The sequence below is a fragment of the Garra rufa genome, chromosome 16 (genome assembly GCF_049309525.1).
Source record: "Garra rufa chromosome 16, GarRuf1.0, whole genome shotgun sequence".
In the NCBI taxonomy this organism is placed as follows: Eukaryota; Metazoa; Chordata; class Actinopteri; order Cypriniformes; family Cyprinidae; genus Garra; species Garra rufa.
Genome location: NC_133376.1, coordinates 32,329,998 through 32,348,902, shown reverse-complemented (window position 1 = coordinate 32,348,902; position 18,905 = coordinate 32,329,998). Strand labels below are relative to the sequence as shown.

The following is an 18,905-nucleotide window of genomic DNA, read 5'->3' as shown; positions in this document are numbered from 1 at the left end:
TTAGCGATCTAGATATTGACTCATGTGAAGTGTCCCCTTATTGGAAGAGTCAGCTGGTGCTGCTCATTAAGAGGCATGAGGATGTATTTTCAAAGCATAAGTTGGATTGTGGGAAGGCCAAGGGGTTTGTCCATCATATTCATTTATCAGATGATCGACCTTTCAGGCTTCCTTACCGCCGTGTTCCTCCAGCTCAGTATCAAAAGCTGAGGAGTGTGCTCTCAGAGATGGAGGAACAGGAGATTATACGTAAATCCTATAGTGAGTGGGCTTCACCTCTTGTGCTAGTATGGAAGAAGACTGGAGATCTTAGGGTATGTGTGGACTACCGTTGGCTGAACACTCGAACTTTTAAGGATGCCCACCCCTTGCCTCATCAGGCAGACTGTTTAGAGGCTTTAGGAGGCAATGCTGTCTTCAGTGCAATGGACTTGACCTCCGGGTTTTATAACATTGTCGTGTCTGAGGAAGATAGGAAGTTCACTGCCTTTACGACTCCCATGGGCCTGTATGAATTCAATCGTCTGCCACAAGGTCTCTGTAACAGTCCAGCCAGTTTCATGCGACTCATGACCAACATCTTTGGGGATCAGAATTTCCTTACGCTGCTCTGTTATCTCGATGACCTCCTGGTGTATGCTCCAAATGAAGAGGAAGCCATCAAGCGACTCGAACTTGTGTTTACCAGGCTAAGGGAACATGGACTGAAGTTGGCCCCTAAAAAATGCCACTTTCTCAGGAGGAGTGTGAAATTTCTGGGCCATATTATTGACAATAATGGTGTAGCGACAGATCCTGATAAGGTCAGTGCCATATCAGCTGTCTCCGAAGCAGACCTTATGATGCCGGATGGAGTGACACCTTCGCAGAAAAAAATTAAGTCATTTCTGGGGATGGTGATGTATTATCAGAAATTTATCCCGAACTGTTCCAGCGTTGCAAAGCCCTTGTTCAACCTAACAGCTGCTCCAAAAGGGAAGAAAGTCTCTCTAAGGGGTGATGTAAATTTTAAGAAGCTGAACTCTGGTGATTGGAAGCAAGAACATGGTGAAGCCTTCCATAAGTTAAAGTCAGCCTTGTTAGAGTCTGTTGTGCTGGCTCATCCTGATTTCAGCCGACCATTCATTTTATCTACAGATGCGTCCTTGGATGGCTTGGGGGCCGTACTTTCGCAAGTACCGGAAGGTGAGACAAAGGCACGTCCCATCGCCTTTGCCAGCAAAGCCCTCACCCGTGCACAAACCAAGTACCCTGCCCATCGTCTAGAATTTTTGGCTTTGAAGTGGTCCGTCTGTGACAAGTTCAGTCACTGGCTGAAAGGACACAACTTCACTGTCTGGACGGACAACAATCCGTTAACATACATCTTGACGAAGCCAAAACTAGATGCATGCGAGCAGAGGTGGGTTTCTAAGCTGGCCCCCTATAGCTTTAGTATTCAATACATACCCGGCAGCAGAAATGTGGTCGCTGATGCTTTGAGCAGACAACCTTTCATCCGTCAGAATGTTGGTCAAAGACTGATGTCTGAGCCATACAGTGTTCTGCTGGGAGAGGCACAGAAAGTTCAAGAAGACACCATTCAGGACACCTTTAGGATAAGTGCAAATATCTGCAATGTTACGCATCTTCCCTGTAGGGCATTAGAGCACTGTTCGCTTACTTGTGCTGAAGTGTCAGCCATACTTGATGTTCACACACAGTGGGAGGTAGGCACGGCTGATAGAGCAGTCCAGTGGCTTACTCAGGATGTTCACCAGTTGTTGTCTCCAGGTCCCAGTCCACTGCCAGTGTTCTCACTGAGTGAGTTGCAACAGAGGCAGCAAGATGACAAGGTACTGTCAAGAGTTCTGTTCTATGTGGGTAGAGGGAAGAGGCCATCCAGGCGGGAAAGAGCCAGAGAGACATTCGAGGTGCTCAAAACCCTAAAACAATGGGAGAAGCTTAAGATGCTTGACGGAGTATTGTACAGGGTGTCTAAAGATGTCCTGATGGGAAAGAAGAGATGGCGGTATGTTGTTCCAGTTTCTCTGGTGGGGCAGGTTCTTCAGGGGATTCACAATGAAGCTGGGCATCAAGGTCAGGGTAGGACCTTATCCCTTGCACGACAGAGGTTCTTCTGGACCAGTTTAGAGCGGGATGTGCGTGAGCATGTTAAATGCTGCAAGCGGTGTGTTGTGAGCAAAACGCCTGAACCTGAAGGAAGAGCTCCTCTGGAAAGCATTAAAACATCATGCCCGCTGGAACTAGTCTGCATAGATTTTTGGTCCGCAGAGAATTCCAGTGGTCGCAGCGTGGACGTCCTGGTCATAACTGACCATTTTACTAAAATGGCCTGTGCTTTCCCTTGTAGAGACCAATCTTCAAAACAAGTGGCAAAGATGCTGTGGGACAAGTTTTTCTGTGTATTTGGCTTCCCAGAAAGGATCCATTCGGATCAAGGTGCCAACTTTGAGAGCCAGCTGATTCGCGAACTCCTGGAAGTTGCTGGTGTAAAAAAGTCCAGAACGACTGCATATCATCCAATGGGCAACGGTCATGTTGAACGATTTAACAGAACACTGGGCAACATGATCAGGGCGTTGCCACCGAGGAGCAAGCAAAAGTGGCCGCAGATGTTGCAAACTTTGACCTTTGCTTATAATTGCACAGCCCACGAATCGACTGGTTATGCACCATTCTACCTAATGTACGGCAGAATTCCTAAACTCCCGGTGGATGTCATGTTCTGCAGTATAGAAAGAGACTGTGTCATCACTGACTATGATACATACGTGAAACGTCTGAGGGATGACTTGAAAGAAGCTTTGATTCTTGCTCAAAGGAATGCGGGAGCCAGTCAAAGGCGGCAAGCGGAGCTGTATAACAAGAAGACAAGAGGATGCAGAATTGAAATTGGTGACCAGGTTTTATTGGCGAACAAAGGGGAACGTGGACGAAGAAAATTAGCAGACAAATGGGAGTCCGCACCTTATATTGTTGTTGCTCTAAACCCTCAATGTCACACCTACCGCATCCGCAACACCCACACTGGACAGGAAAAAACTGTTCACAGGAATTTGCTTCTTCAAGCTAACTTCCTGCCGATTGAGATTGAAGATCTTGAACCCTCATTCAGTGATGATAGTGAACCAGAAGATGTCTGCAGTGGAGTAGCATTGCGTGCTAGTGTAACACCGTCGTCTGTATGCAGTGATCGAACTGCCAGTTGGGTTGCGAAGATCACGACTCCAGATGGTGTCCCAGCCAGTGTCCCCTTTGGGTCTGAGAGTGTTCTTTCTTTGGCAGTGAACCCAGAATCTTCAAGGGCTGATTTTACTGCAATACAAGGTGACTCCTTGTGTTGCGATGATGTCACCGTTCATTCCAATGATGCAGAGACTGATTGTGATACACAAGCACCCATATCTCAGAGAAGTCCAGTCAATGATGGTGCAATGACCTCCGACTCTGTAGATTCATCTTCTAAACAAGTTGCATTGCAAGTTAGAACTAGGTTCGGAAGACTTGTGAAGCCTGTGAATCGGTTAATTCAGAACATGACACAAAACGTAAAGACAACGAGTTCTGTCAGTGAGTTTGCAAGATCTTTATTGTCATAAATCAAGTTAAGACATACAGTGAAGTCATATTAGTGAGTTCCTCTTGTGTGATCCAATCCTTTGGCCCATTTCCTCGTAGTGCATGGGATTCTGAGTTTTACGAATCGCTGTCTTATTTATGTCATCATAAGGGTGTATGGGGCACCTTTATTGCGAGTGTGTCTTAGCAGGCCTGATCAACCTGTTTGGACCACTTTCCCTGTGAAGTGGGAAGCGTATGCTGCTTTAACTAGTGTATTAAATGACAGTTTGAGTTTCTTTGAGAATTTTTTTTTTTTGATAATAGATGCTTACCCTATGAACAAGTTTTGTGAAGTTCAGGGGGGAGTATGTAGCTGGGCTAATAATTATAAAATGTTGAATGTAAGTGAACTTCATCAAAACCTATTTCTTTTGTGTTTTGCGTTTATTGTGTTCTTAGTTATAAGATACAATGGTTATAATTTGTTCTACATGGAACCATATATGCAGACGTTTTTGTTGTAAAGAGCACATATTAGTGACGCACATGATACCTCGTGCGGCGCGCTACAGCGCCATCTTCAGTATTAAATTTGCCGCTGACGGGGTCAGATGTATTATCTCTCGCTCTGCAAACGAGAACCTGAGTGAAGGGGAGAGACGTGTGTCCAAAGGAATAATTTGTGCTCTGTGTGTCTGCAGGAATAAAAAAAACCTGAGACCTCCATCATCAACATCGTCTTTATTGAATAAAATCACAACCAGAGTAAAACCGCTACACTGGCACACCCAAAATTAGATGCAGAATATTTCAATAATCGTAATAAACATGGGCGGCGATAAAGAGGGGCTAGCAACTGCTTCAGCACCCCGAAGAAAGACCAAAGCACACACACATTAAAAAGTGAAATAAAACAAAAACATTTGATTCATTACGCATGCATAACTCGTGCATTGCAATACAACGCAGGCGCACTTTCGAAATGTCACTGCATTTTATTTAAAAAACGAAAAGGGCCACGTATGCCTGCCCCCGACTAAATATTGTTCTAGTCAACTACTCACACGTTTATATAAAATATATTAATATAATAACATAAGATTAATATAGTAACCTATACTCATCCTTTAATATAAAGCCCATTCTGCGTTCCATCGCGCGCATAAAGCTTGCATTGTAATGATGATGAATGTGTTGGGGGGAAAGAAAACATTTTAATTATTTATTAATAAACTAGTTCTTTCTTCTCAGTCAGTGTCGGCTGAAAAAGATGAAAAGTTGAACTCTAAAAAGATGAAGTTACCGAATGCCGACGCTGCACTCGCCATCTCCACGAACGTGTCTTTAGGGGTGCGCGGGGCACAACCTACCACTTTTTGAAATTCTCAGTTTGTTTATATCCACGTGGAGTTCAGAGTATAATTTTTTATCCACATTAATTTCACATTCGTGTAGTACAAATATGTCGCTTTGTTTCATAATTACAGTGTAAACGTTTTTCATTATTTACCTCAAAGGAAGTAAGATGTTACAAAATCTGAGCGTCATCTGTTGTAACACGACCATATGACAGCTTTAAATGTTATCTGGAAGAATGAAAAAGTACACGACAAACTATAATATTTTGTCAATAAAATAATGGCGTTTTTAAAAGAATTTAAAATAATCGCATTTTGGAGTTTGACAGTGAACATATCGCAACCATGCACGACCCTGATCGCACAGCTGTACAGTATATTTAAAAACAATGTAGGCAAATAGAGGAAACATTTTTAGACATTCAGAAAAACACTCCATTCCCTCCATCCATACACAGTTCTCATAGAACACGAGACGCATAAACGAGCCAAAATGCTTTATCTTGAAATAATAATTTCTGAACATTAAAAAGCAACTGTGTGTCAGTCTTTATTAACCTGTTTCTTGGGGTTTCTCATTAGAAACTAAAAGTAAATAGTGTAAACTCCATCGCTAATTTAATAAAATAGCATAGTTTAATATAGCTGGGCACATTAAAAAGCACTGACCATCTGCGACTTTGATTAAAATCAGGTTAGTGTTTCAGCCAGAAACTTACGGTAAAATAAATATTCAGCGATGTCTTCAAAAGACTTTTACATTTTCGCACACTTTTTCTCTTTATAGTGTTGCTATGTCAACTAGTAAATACCATAAATTTGGTTATGCTATGTGTGGAAATATTTAAACCACGTGTGTTACAATTAACCCTGCGTTAGATTGTGCCCCGCTCACGGCTCACCCCTAATAGAGAAATGTTACCTTTCCATTCCGACAGAGATTTTTTTCTCGTTTAATATAGGCTACATTTCAAGCATTCTGTGGATTTCTTTGTGCTTTGTGAGGCAAGTAGCAGGTTCGATGCTGTGACGCGCTCCATTTTACGGAGACTTTCTACGATGACAAATCTTGTTTCTTTCCTCTATTTCACAAAAGCACAACCTTTTGGTGTTATCGTGAGTGTACTGAAATCAGAAAAAGTTATTTCAAAATTGTGCAGGCGCCTCCATATCATGCAGTAAGCGCGATAGGGTAATACATTTAAATAAGAACACAAAGTGCGTATTCATCTTAAAGAAGCAGCTGTGGGGATGCCCAAAACAGGACCGGTTATGTGGTACAATGGCGAATTCTCTTTCTTTCTTTCTTTCTGTAGCCTATACTTCGTACGTGAACAAGTAGGATAGGCCTACTTACAGATAGGCTAATAAATCCTCAAATCTTATATTACACTTAACCATATGTTTACAGAATAATTGCATTTATTTTCGCTAAATACTAAGCATCAAGTAGCCTATGTGACCCTTTAAACTTAATTTGTGTTAACGCCTAAGTGAAAAACTTATTTTGGCCAGTATAAATGCAACATGCAATATATATATTTTTTTGTCGGCTATTTTTTTTTTTGTCGGCTATTAATAATATCATGCTGATTGTGCAAATTGTATACAAACTTACGAATTAAAAAACAGCGGAGCGTGTGTCGCGAATAAAGTGATAATTAAATTAAAAGTCAAGTGTCGCGATTGGCAACCGCATTGCATATTTTGGCGGCCGGTCGGTGACCGTCACGGCAGTCTTGAGGAGCGAGAAAGCTCGGAAAATGGTTAAAAAAAAGACAGAAAGTGAATGCCTTTTGCAATTCGGAATCTAAAATGACGTTAGTATGGCGTGAAAAACATGAAATTCTGTCAGTGAGGGGGGAGTTGTAGGGACGCACGCTGGGCAAGACGAATAGGCTACAACCACTTATCTGGTCATTTTAATATGTAACTATCTGTATTGTTAGTGATACGAGTCAGATTTTTTTGCACATTCATCTTACAATAAATGTGGCACACCCAGTTTTTCTGATGCACACCCGAAAATATGTTTCTGGCTACGCTAGTGACACAAATGTTAACTTATTTGTGATTTAGAAATTATTAGATAAGTTTATATTTGACTGGCTTTATTAATTCGAGTGATTTTTATTTAATAAGAAATAGATTTACGGTTAAAGCCATTTAGAGAAAACCCTTCAAACACGTAGAGTTGTAGCAGCCTAGCATAGTTACGTCATGGGTTTGACAGTCATGGTAGGTACAGGAGAATTTAATATTGTAATTTAAAGTGGAGTACGAAAAATATGTGACACAGTGTTACTAATAAAACTGGGTAGTAACTGGTTACATGTAATCTGGATTACGTAATTGGATTCCAAAAATTAAGTACTTGTAATTAGATTAAATTACATTTTATAATGCTCATAACTTTTTATGGATTATGTGATTACATATTATTTACACATTAGCAGTAAATTATTCATAATTCTCCTTAGTTCATTTTTTCATCTTTTAATTTTTCCCAAAATTGCATCAGCTGCTGATGAACAAATATATTTTTATTTGAATCATCACTCATTATTTAACCATGGAAGGCTTTTGTCTTTTAAACACATTAAAATGCACAAATCCACAAACTTTTTTGTCATCTGATCCCATTTCATCTAGTATATTTACTTGAAGTACCCCTGAGATTTTAAAAATAAATATTTTAATAATTATCACATTTGCATGTTCATTGGTTCTCTGACATTGGTTATGATCACATGACATGCAGGTAAACAAATAAAAGATACATTTTCTTTTAGTAAGTATTTTATTTTGATTGATTAATTTTAATTTAATATTTGTATGATTTAATTATTAGCTTTTTAAGCCCAAAAACCCCAGTTTGGGAAACCTTGGCGATATAAAATTTTTTAATGCACTTCATGTTGTTAATAACAAGTGGTATATATTTTCTTACTTTTTGTATTTTTTAATGTCAATATTGTACAAGGTTATCCCATTTAAATCAATGTGATAAACAAGTTAGTCAAAAGTTATCTAAAAGTAGTCTGATTATATTGGAATGGATTACAATTTGTAAGTGATCTACCCACCTCTGATAACTAATATTACAATTTAATGTGCATAAATTAAATGACTCGCAATTAGTAGTAAAATATATTTATTGGCATTATTATTCAAACACATTCTTCAAAGACCCTGATTATTATTAAGTCTTGTAAAATTTTCAGTATCACAATGACTTTTTCTGTTTTGTCCTGAGTAACCTGTGCTGTTTATTAAAATAGAAAATCAGTTCTTCACAGTGTATAATTTACAAAACAAAACAAAATTGTAAACTTAGGTATACAGTGATAATGCTTTAAAATATTAGTTACAAATTTACACCCATGATATTGTGACATTGTTGAAGCGGAACAATCACAGTACATTTGTTAAAATGCTACATTTAACAGACGTTAACATTTTTGGTCAATAAGACATCAATAATTCTTAATGTGGCTCAAAGTGAAAGTGAAAGGCATCCTTGTAAAATATTCACTTAAAATATTAAATAATGCACATTTAAAAACAAAGACAAATTACAATAAAAATATCTTTCTATTAAGAAACAAAATCCTTCACAGTTAAATTAGATATTGAACTGAAGCCAGGCTCTCCACGTAGAAACTCTTTTAGAATGTATGACAGCAGCATCTATGTACACACAAAGACAAAGTATATAAATGTAAATCTGGATATATACATTTCAAAATGGATTTTAATTGCATAATGATCTTGAGTCCTCACATAAACCAGTTTCTTGTTCTCCTCCGTGTCCTGGAAGATCTTGAAGATAGTTTCGACATCAGTCTTCTTGAGGATTAGAGAGTTTGAATCTAAAACCACCACACAATTAGAGGCAAAATAAGGAGCCAAGCATACAACAATAAGTAATTAAAGGGATAGTTCACCCAAAAATGAAAATTTAAAATGGCTTTATAGCCATTCGTCGTGGAGGAGTTCAAAAAAGTAGGTTTTCAACGCAAATCAAAATGGTGGACAGGAAGTTCAGTTGACTATGGCATAATTGGTATCTATGTAGTCAGCTTAACTCAAAGAATATTTAGAGGCTATACACTAATGCAATCAAAAGTTATCAGCATTTCTGGAAAAATTCATTAATAATGGTTAATGAAGTGTTTATTTAATAGGTGGCACTGTTACCAAATTGTACCAAATTAATGTGATGTGGTCAGTGTTTGGTGACAACGGCACACACAAAGTTTGGCGTCAATATGTCAAAGTTTAGCAGAAATACAGTGTCAGACACTGTTGGGTATGATTCCAGCAAATTTATTGATGTGTTAAACAATAAACGTTTCATATATTGACACAAAAACTTTTTGTCAGCATGATCTGAAGATGATCTGAGCCAAATTTGATGAAAATTGGACCAATAGTCAAGGAGTAGTACAAAAAAGTAGGTTTTCAACATGAATAAAAATGGCAGACAAGAAGTTCACTGACTATGGCAAAATACTATGTTCTCGGCCTGGCCCAAGGAATATACTGAATCTACTTTCATTACAATAAGCCAATTAAATCTAAAATTATTAGCATTTTTTGTAAATTCCTTTATAACATCTGGCCACATGGTAGTACTGCCCCCAAACTTTTTGATTATGGTCAGAGCATGGTGTCGAACATACATACCAAATTTTGTAACGATATGTCAACGCGTTCATAAAATATAGCATTATATATGGGAAAATTAGGTATAGTTTAACTCGGCAGAGGCCAGTTGTGTGATTTTTAGAAGTTATAAGCAAAAATTAGAAAAAAAATCATATCTCCTGACCACTAGGAGGCGCTGCTCCGAAACTGTGCAGGTAGCCTCAGGTCATGCTTGTTATAACACACATCAAGTTAGGTGTCAATACGCCAAACCGCTGCCGAGATATAGCCTCACATCTATTTTTGCGTGCTCTTCATCAAATTCATTCACACGTTATTCGAGAACGGTTTGACTAATCAACTTTTTTCCCACAACTTTTTGCCAGCATGGTCCGAGCCAAATTTGGTGTAAATCAGACAAACTGTCTAGGACAACTTTGAAAAAGTAGGTTTTTCGAACCAGAAAAATTGTTTCCACCATTTGTGTTCATTTTCTTCCTAGACCTTACGGTTCAAAAGTTATTAGCATAAACATGAGTAAGTTATAGTTAGTTTGAGTTAGAGACTCCAAACTTGCTATAGTTAATATTGAGACTGTCCTCTATCAGTGTGCCAAATGTCATAACTTTCCTGCAAGTGGTTCTATGGGTTGCCATACACTCGATAGTGGACGAAGTCGGAAGAATAATAATAATAAGAAGAAATCTAATAGATAGAAGAGGTGCCTTCGCACTTTCGGTGCTTGGTCCCTAAAAATGAGGGGGACAGACCAAGGCATGGGAAAATACTGCACGTACATTTTGAATTAATAAGCTGCAATGCCTTCTCCTTGGTCTCGTGTTTCTCCTCATCGTCACGTGGCGGCTGGATGGGCACGTTTCCATCTGGCCATAAGTTCTCCCTGAAATGGTCAATGTAGGATGCAATCTGAGCTTCGGTGGGATGCATCTTTTTTAAAAAGTTGTTTATTTTCCTGTATGGGAGGAAAGCTTATTGTTATCTTCTTATCTACAGATAAGTATCTTTGGTCTTTGAATAGAAATTAAATGGGATACTTACTTTTTTATCAGAGGCTGGACTGCTTTTAGAATGGCATCAACAATGTTAATGAGGACTGAGTTACCTGAAGATGGCAAAGACAAACACTGAATGGCTTTAGTTTGAGTTATTGGCAATCATAAAAGCCAAACAGAAAAAGGGAATTACATCATACCAGTTATTTCCTTAAGTAACTCAAATACGGCTTTGGTGGCTTCAACTTGTTCCCAGTTGTTCTGGGTTTCCTTTTTCTGAGCCGGAGGCTGATTTGTCACCTCTTCCTTGAGCTGTCCAGTTTTTTCTTTTAATTTCAGCTTTTGTAATCCATTTGACTTTTTTTGGGTTAACTTTTCTTTTTTGTTTGTTTTGCCCACAGACTGGGTACTTCTATTGTCTTCGGCTGAGTCACACTGTAAGCCCTCAGTATGGTTTACAACTGAGCTTGAGATATCATTGGAGTGTCCTGGAGGACTGACTAATTTTGACCTATTAACAAAGATATCTAAACTCTCAGCAAGACTCTCCTGTCCATCTGAAACCACATCCTGGTCATCAGAGTTTTGATCTGCCATATCTGCTTCTATATATTTATATAAGGGGTCAGTCTCTTCAACGTTTGTAGCCATTGGCCCTTCTTGAACGCCTCCCTTTGGCTCTTCATTTGTGTCCAAGCAGGCCGGCTGTGCTGTCGGTTCACTGTGATGTACTGAGTATCCTGCTTCATCATGCTTATCCTCTCCTCTGGGGTAATGGGACTGGCGGAAAAAATATAGTATCACCAGAGGGGGGCAGTATACTATTTACATTTAATTTACATTGTGCTGAAGCTAAAGGTACAGTTGAGGGCAAAAGTTTACCGAATCTCCAAAATGTTAATTTTATGAAAATAAGAAGGATCATACAAAATGAATGTTATTTTTATAGTACTGACCTAAATAAGATATTTCACATAAAATGTTTACATAGAGTCCACAAAAAAAATAATAGTTGAATTTCTAAATATGAAAGTTTACATACGCTTGATTCTTAAAGCTGTTTTTTTTTTTTTTTTTTTTTTTTTAGAGTTCATGAGTCCCTTGTCTGTCCTGAACAGTTAAACTGCCCACCGTTCTTTCAGAAAAATCCTTCTGGTCCCACAAATTCTTTGGTTTTTCAGCATTTTTGTGTATTTGAACCCTTTCCAACAGTGACTGTATGATTTCGAGATCCATCTTTTCACAATGAGGACAACTGAGGGACTCATATTCAACCATCACAGAAGGTTTAAACACTCACGGATGCTCCAAAAGAAAAAACAATGCATTAACAGCCAGGGGTGTAAACTTTTGAACAGAATGAAGATGTGTTCTTATTTTGCCTAAATATATTTTTTTGTTTTCAATTAGTACTGCCCTTCAGAAGCTACAGAGAACGCGTGTTTCCCAAAACACAAAATTATTTAAATTCAAAACATTTTCACCCCAGGGTTCAAAAACACAAAAATGCTGAAGAATTTGTGGGACCTGAAAGACTTTTCTTTTAAACAGTGGTTTCATCAGTTTCATCATCAGATTTCCATTAAGCTATTGACATAAAATCTGTTTTTACCTCATCCTCATCTTGGCCAGGAGTGAGGAAGCTTGCAAGTCTATTGAGAAAACTCCAGACACCTCCCTCATGTTCCTTATCACTCAGCAGCTGTGCAATGGGACACAGGAACTGGAATACAGGTTGAGTGTGACCAAGCTGTGCATCAGAAACCAGCTCCTAAAGAGAAAGTAGAGAAAAACATTCCAGGTATTTATTTCTACTGCCAACCCCTTGTTGAATTCTAGATAGTCTGTGTGACAGCTTACTTGTAAATAGTGCTCCAAGGCTGATCTAACTTCTTCTGAATATGCATCATCAAAATCCTTCTTTGTTTCCTCTACTATTCCAGACAAAGAGGGTAAAGTGGAAGTATCCTTAAAAATAACAACAAAAAGCTATTAAGAGCAAGCATTACAAATATTAATCAATAATAATAATATAATACAGCTTTCAATAGAATCGATGCATTTAAGATTCCTCACCATTTCTGTTCTCACCTGCCAGAGGCTGTGAAAATGTAGTATGTCTGACTGGGTCCTTTTCACATCCCAGTTGAGATTCTCAGAGTTATTTCTCTCCTCCAGGTGAACCGTGAAACACAGCTCTTCATTTTCCTTCTGAACCTAAGACAGTGTTTTTTTATTATTATTATTTAACTCAACTTAGCTTGCATGTTGTTTAGCTTTCTATGTTTTAAAATAAGTCTCACATCTGTAACACGGACTGCCCACTTGCCCACCCGCCACATCTCATAGGAAAGCCTAAACTCCATCATATTCTCTTGGACACATGTTGTTAGGTAAACATCTGTGTCACTGTCCTTTTAAAAGAAAGCACAGACAAACTTAGTTGCACCGAAAACTTCATAAATCAATTCAATTTGAAATTTGCTGGCGTTTTCCATACATAATCCACGTCCAAGCCACTACTAGAGCCATCTCTGCTGCGTGCACCATCGTCTTCAATAACAGCAGATCTTCGTGAGGATAATAACCTCTGTAAAAGCTCTCGCTCCTTCTTCTTTTTATGTTGTTTCTTTTTGGCTTTCTTTGACTTGACCTTATCAACAAGTTTAGACAATCGTTCTTTGATCCCACTGCCTACTTAGATAACAGTGAAAAAGGTAATTAAATTTCACTTTATTAAATTATTTATGTACACTTACAGCTCATAAATCAAATTACTAAGATGAAAGATAAAAATGGATCACCCTTCTTCTTTTCTTTTGGGTCTTCAGACCGACCGTCCTCTGCTTCATCTGTCAATCTGTGGGATTTGTGGAAACCAGGGTGAGCTAAATGTGATAAATAAGATAAAACTATGTTTTTGAGATGACTTACACTTCTGCTTCTTCACTTCCCATGGAAGATGGTATGCTTTCCCTATCTGAGTCTAGCAGGTTTTCTGTTGAGTTTTTAGAGGTTACTCTATCCAGCTGCAAAACTACCATCTGATTCAAGTTGTCTGGATTACAGAGGCATGTCACAAGCACATCAAGAGCTAGAAATGGACAACAGGAATAAAAATAAAAAAATCAGTGTATTAGAAGAAAGTACAATACAAGTAGTAAGGCACAACTACTATTAAAATTTTTGGGGTCTGCTCGATTTATAAAAGAATATATATCAGTTCAAATATATCAGTTTTCTCACAAATATTAAGCAGCACATGTGTTTTCAACACTGACAATAAAAATAAAATTTCTTGTTCACAAAATCAGCATTTTAGAACGATTTCTAAAGAATAATGTGACACTGAAGACTGGAGTAATGATGCTGAAAATAAATTGCATTTTACAGTTTTAAACTGTTATTAATAATAATAATAATAATAATAATAATAATAATAATAATAATAATAATAATAATAATAATAAAATATTTTACATTATTTTTACTGCAGTTTTTTTATCAGATAAATATAGCCTTAAAGAGAATAAGAATAAGAAAGACAGTAAAGGCATTAGTAAAAGACAATTTATAAGCACCAATAATCATGATTTGCTATACAAAAATAAACTTCTTATTGATTTACAATTAATTTTATAAAACAAATTTCAATTTAAATGTACAGTGCCTTGCAAAAGTATTCATACCCCTTCATTTTTCACACTTTGTTATGTTGCTGCCCTATATTAAACTGCTTTAAATTACAATATACACTCCATACACCATAATGGCAAAGCAAAAAAAAAAAAAAACATCTTTGTAATTTATTACAAATAAAAAACTTAAGCGATTCCATTGCATAAGTATTCATTCACACCCCTTTCTGGGACAGTTGAAATTGATCTCAGGAGCATTCATATTGCTTGTAGATGTTACTACACTTTGAGTGAAGTTAACCTGTGGCAAATTCAATTAAATGGGTATGATTTAGAAAGGCAGCTGAAAATGCATATCAGGGCGAAACCCCAAAAAAACCTGCTTTTAGAGCTCTGAAACAGGATTGTGTCAAGCCACCCATCTGGGAAAGAGGCCAGAAAAAGTCTGCTGCATTAAAGGTTCACAGAAGCATGTAGTCTCCATTACCCTTAATGAAAGAATTTTTAAACAACCAGGACTCTTCCAAGAGCTGGCCTCACCGAGCAATTAATGGAAAAGGGGCTTTTGTTAGAGTGGTGACCAAGAACCTCATGGTCACTCTAGTTGAGCTCCATAATTATATGTGGAGATAGAAGAAACCTAAAGAAGGACAAAAAAAAACATGCAACACTCCATCGATCTGGGCTGTATGGTGGTGTGACCAAAATCCTCTCCTCTGTGAAGAAAAATGAAAACACACTTGGAATTTGCAACATGGCACCTAAAGAACTCTCAGATTGTGAGAAACAAGATTCTCTAGTCTGATGAACCTCAATTCCAAGCATCATGTCTAAAGGAAACCAGGCAATGCTCATCACCTGCACAGAAGCATCCCAACAATAAAGGTTAGTGGTAGCAGCCTAATGCCACAGGGCTCTTTTTCAGCAGCAGGGACTGAGGGACTCAGAGTAGAAAGAAAACTCAATGAACCAAAATATTGAACCTTAATGAAAACCCAGTCCAGAGCATTCAGAACCTCAGACTGGGCAGAAGGTTCAGCTTCCAACAGGACAATGTCCCTTAGCACACAGCAAGAGTGGCTTACAGACAGCCACAGCCTGGGCTTCAACCCAATCAAATATTTCTGGAGGAACCTGAAAATGTGTGTCTGCCCCCATCCTAGCTGACAGTGCTTGAGATGTGAACAGGTGAGGAGAAGAATAGCAGATAATTTCCAAGTCATGATGTGCAAAGCTTGTTTCATGAGGCTTCTTGAGACTTAAGGGTATGAGTACTTATGCAACGTACTTATTTCAGTGTTTTATTTTTAATAAATTTACAAAGCTGTAACAATTCTGTTTTCGCTTTGTCATCATGGTGTATGGGGTATAGACTGATGTGGGGAAAAAAAGTAATTTAAAGCAGTTTAACATATGGCAGCATAAAACATGAAAAACGATGCAAAGCACTGTATGTTAATAATTATGTTGGAGGCAGTTAGAGAAAGAATTCACTCTGTCGGCATAATCACTGTAGACGAAGTGAAGATTGATATGCATGACTACTGAGGCACAACAATGCAAAAGAACAAGTCTGTAGAAGCAGTAAAAGCATGCTGAGACACTCCTTGAAGCATTGAGTGACAAAGTAGTGTTTGTTTCAGAAATACCTTCCTAAACATATCAATGAATGCTACATACGTTGATGCCAGATAGCTGAGGAATGTTCCGATTATTAGAAAGATCATTAGAAAGTATTTAGAACAAAGGTCAGTAGGACAAACCTTTTGTAGCAACAATCTCAGTCAGGACACACTGGTAGAGTTTTGCTTCCCAGAGGGAGTCGGGAAAAAGGTTTCGCACCAGAGTTTCAGAGAAGTTCCTGAGGACTGCCATTTCCTCAGACCTCGAACCGAACACTGGAGAACTGAAAGAGGTAAACAAATGAACGTGGCAGTTTTCATAATGACTCATTTTACTAGCAGAGTGAATCAGGTGATTAGTCATAGGATGGAAAGTCCATGAGTTTTTAAAACATGACCTTAGGAAATTGTAAGACCTAGTTTTTGTGCTGATGGTCTCTAAAATGCAAGCCAAGCATAAAATAGAAAAGGAAGAAAAATTATATTACTCGTATGTGACCATGGACCACAAAACCAATCTTAAGTAGCATGGGTATATGTGTAGGAAAAGCCAAAAATACATTGTATGCGTCAAAATTATTGATTTTTCTTTTATGCCAAAAATCATTAGGATATTAAGATCATGTTCAATGAAAATATTTAGCAAATTTCCTACTGTAAATATATCCAAACTTAATTTATGATTAGTAATATGCATTGCTAAGAACTTCAATTGGACAACTTTAATGTCTCAATATTTTGTTTTTTTGCACCCTCAGACTCCAGATTTTCAAATAGCTGTATCTCAGATATCTCAAATATTGTCCTATCCTAGCAAACCATTATTTATTCAGCTTTCAGATGATATATCTCAGTTTTAAAAAATGGACCTTTATGACTGGTTTTGTGGTCCAGGGTCACATATCAATTATACAATATTTTCTGAATAAATGAGGCAAACAAACATGCTCACCCATCTGACTGTTTTGCATTATGTAGGTGCTGAGTGAAGATCCTAATGCAACCCACACTGGTAGTGGACAGATTGAAGTTCTTTGCCTTGCAAATGACTCTCTCGATAACCAGGTTAAACTCCGCAAGTAGTGCCCTATAAAGGGGCTGACTGTCGCCAAGTTCTGGAACCGTGTACCACGGCTGGACCAGGTGAACATAGGCATATTTAAACACTACAAAAACACAAAAAAAATAAATGTAATTATCCTCAACTGCATGTCTCTATGACTTTTGGTGAGGAAATGAACAGGGTATAAAATTTCTTGCCAGTGTTGTACCACACAAACCGATGAAACTTTATCTGATCCTCAGCTTCCTGTTCTATGTCATGTTTACAACCAATGTCATGGTCATGTCATGAAAATTCCTTCAGTCATTATCTTCAGACATGCTTGAGAGGCACAATGAGGGTGAAGCCTGCGCACAACAAAATTATTATTTACCCTGGAGGAGTGACCTGTGTACATTTGGATATTCCTTTGTCGCAGACCCGGTTCTGGCTGCATCAGTCTCATCACTGACACCAACACGGTGAGCTTCCTTTGCCTGAAACAGGAGGATTAAGGTGCAAGGGATTAATCTCCAGTCATTTCACTGATGATGTCTGATATCAGAGACATGAATACAGAAATGAGGTCAGTAAGAGCTTTTGCTTTCTGGAAGACCCTGCATACAAAAAAAAAAGAGGAACAAAAAGTCATCTGATGATTCTTTGGACATGAGAACCGGAACTATTCTAAACTGAAACGTACAATCATTTCTCTACTGTAGCTTACTACAGTAATGATGCCGTCCAAATTCTTCCCAAAGTTAGTTCTGCTTATAAGTTGACTTTCTTGTTATGCATCCATTTACAACAACCCTTATAGGTATTCTATTGCCCTGCTGAAAAATCTGACTTGAAAATTTATTTTGGGACACAGACAATGGTTTCTAGCTGGTCTGCAATGGTTACACTGTGTAAGCTGGAAGACCATCTCAGCTGGTCAGTCAAGTCCAATCCAGTCCAACAGGTTTTGGGAACATGACAGCTGGTCAACCAGGTAATGACCAGCTTGAACCAGCTAATGCAAATTTTATAAACTATGTTCCAAAACATAGTATCTGTTAGATACTCTATGCACATGTTTAAAGTAATAAAAAAATAATATTCTCATTCTTAATGTTCTCAAGTCAACACGTTAATACATGCAGGAATAATCAATGATTGTTACCTGTATATCTGTTTCGTCAAGTGTGTCATCCGTCTGGGTGCTTGTTTCACGCTCTTGCTTTTTGAAAGGGAAATTTAAAAAGCATAAAAAACAAAAAAAGGCTTGCGTCCATATTTGTCCAAACGCTGAGAAGTACCAAACAAGTACAAATGCAACGGCGAGGAAGCACCGCCAAGTGTACATTGTTAAAAAGGTCCAGGTTCAGAAAGAAATTCCTTCGCATTAGATTGCCTCATCCGTGCACTTTATCCATCTCCTCTGCTTTCATCCAGACTGCCGAGACTCATCTTAAACGCAGAACCGGAAGGTAAGTGTTTATGGTTTGAGGAACTTGCGATTGTAATGTGATTGGCGCACTTGAAAATGTCGTAGTATTTGCCCTCCCTAGAGCCAACTTCTTAATCTTTACTATAATCTGCTCCCTGTAGGTAATAAATGTATGATGCAGCAGTGATTTCATGAACAAATAGTTCTCGTTGACTTTCACTTTATTATAGGCAACCGTTTACTGTAGACTAATAAAATGACCAGAGTAAAGCACACAGCATATGGTGAAGTATTTTAACTCATGAGTCTTTCTTCATCCATCTTCGCCGCATGGTGGCACACGTGGGCTGCTCGATTTTGGCAAAAATCATAATCACGATTATTTTGGTCAATATTGCAATCACGATTATGACTGGGTCCAAAACTTTATATTAGTGAATACTGAATACTTTTACGCAAGTCTAAAGTAGTCTAACAATACTAAAAATTGAATATAATTATTTGAATGTAAAATAAAATAGTGTCTTCACTGTAAGAATTAAACATGCTTTGTTTCTTACTAACCCTTGTGCGACCTTATGGACAT

At 38.0% G+C, this 18,905-nt stretch overlaps 1 protein-coding gene across 2 annotated transcripts; it reads right to left on the bottom strand.

Annotated features, from left to right (window-relative positions):
• Positions 1 to 8,059: 8,059 nt before the first annotated feature.
• Positions 8,060 to 18,312, bottom strand: LOC141288723 (uncharacterized). Of its 2 annotated transcripts, none has more exons than XM_073820895.1 (16): positions 18,053 to 18,312; positions 17,282 to 17,384; positions 16,798 to 17,011; positions 15,987 to 16,129; positions 13,520 to 13,679; positions 13,390 to 13,445; positions 13,086 to 13,279; positions 12,889 to 12,999; positions 12,662 to 12,802; positions 12,446 to 12,553; positions 12,198 to 12,356; positions 10,786 to 11,365; positions 10,632 to 10,695; positions 10,370 to 10,545; positions 8,706 to 8,794; positions 8,060 to 8,612 (listed from the first exon to the last, which is right to left on the bottom strand). In XM_073820895.1, exons 1-16 carry the CDS (start codon positions 18,233 to 18,235, stop codon positions 8,520 to 8,522), a joined length of 2,574 nt encoding a protein of 857 aa, XP_073676996.1. In that variant the 5' UTR covers positions 18,236 to 18,312; the 3' UTR covers positions 8,060 to 8,519. The 2 variants fall into 2 exon arrangements, with proteins under 2 accessions (XP_073676996.1, XP_073676997.1); XM_073820896.1 differs by having other exon boundaries at positions 12,677 to 12,802.
• Between the last annotated feature and the right edge of the window lie 593 nt (positions 18,313 to 18,905).

Bases quoted from the DNA above. Each gene is read 5' to 3' on its own strand.
- LOC141288723 (XM_073820895.1), bottom strand. From the start codon at position 18,235: ATGTACACTTGGCGGTGCTTCCTCGCCGTTGCATTTGTACTTGTTTGG. The intron at 13,680-15,986 runs GTTTGTCCTACT...GTCCATTTCTAG, and splicing joins TGAGATTGTTGCTACAAAAG to CTCTTGATGTGCTTGTGACA. The intron at 13,000-13,085 runs GTATGGAAAACG...TTCTTTTAAAAG, and splicing joins GTGGCTTGGACGTGGATTAT to GACAGTGACACAGATGTTTA.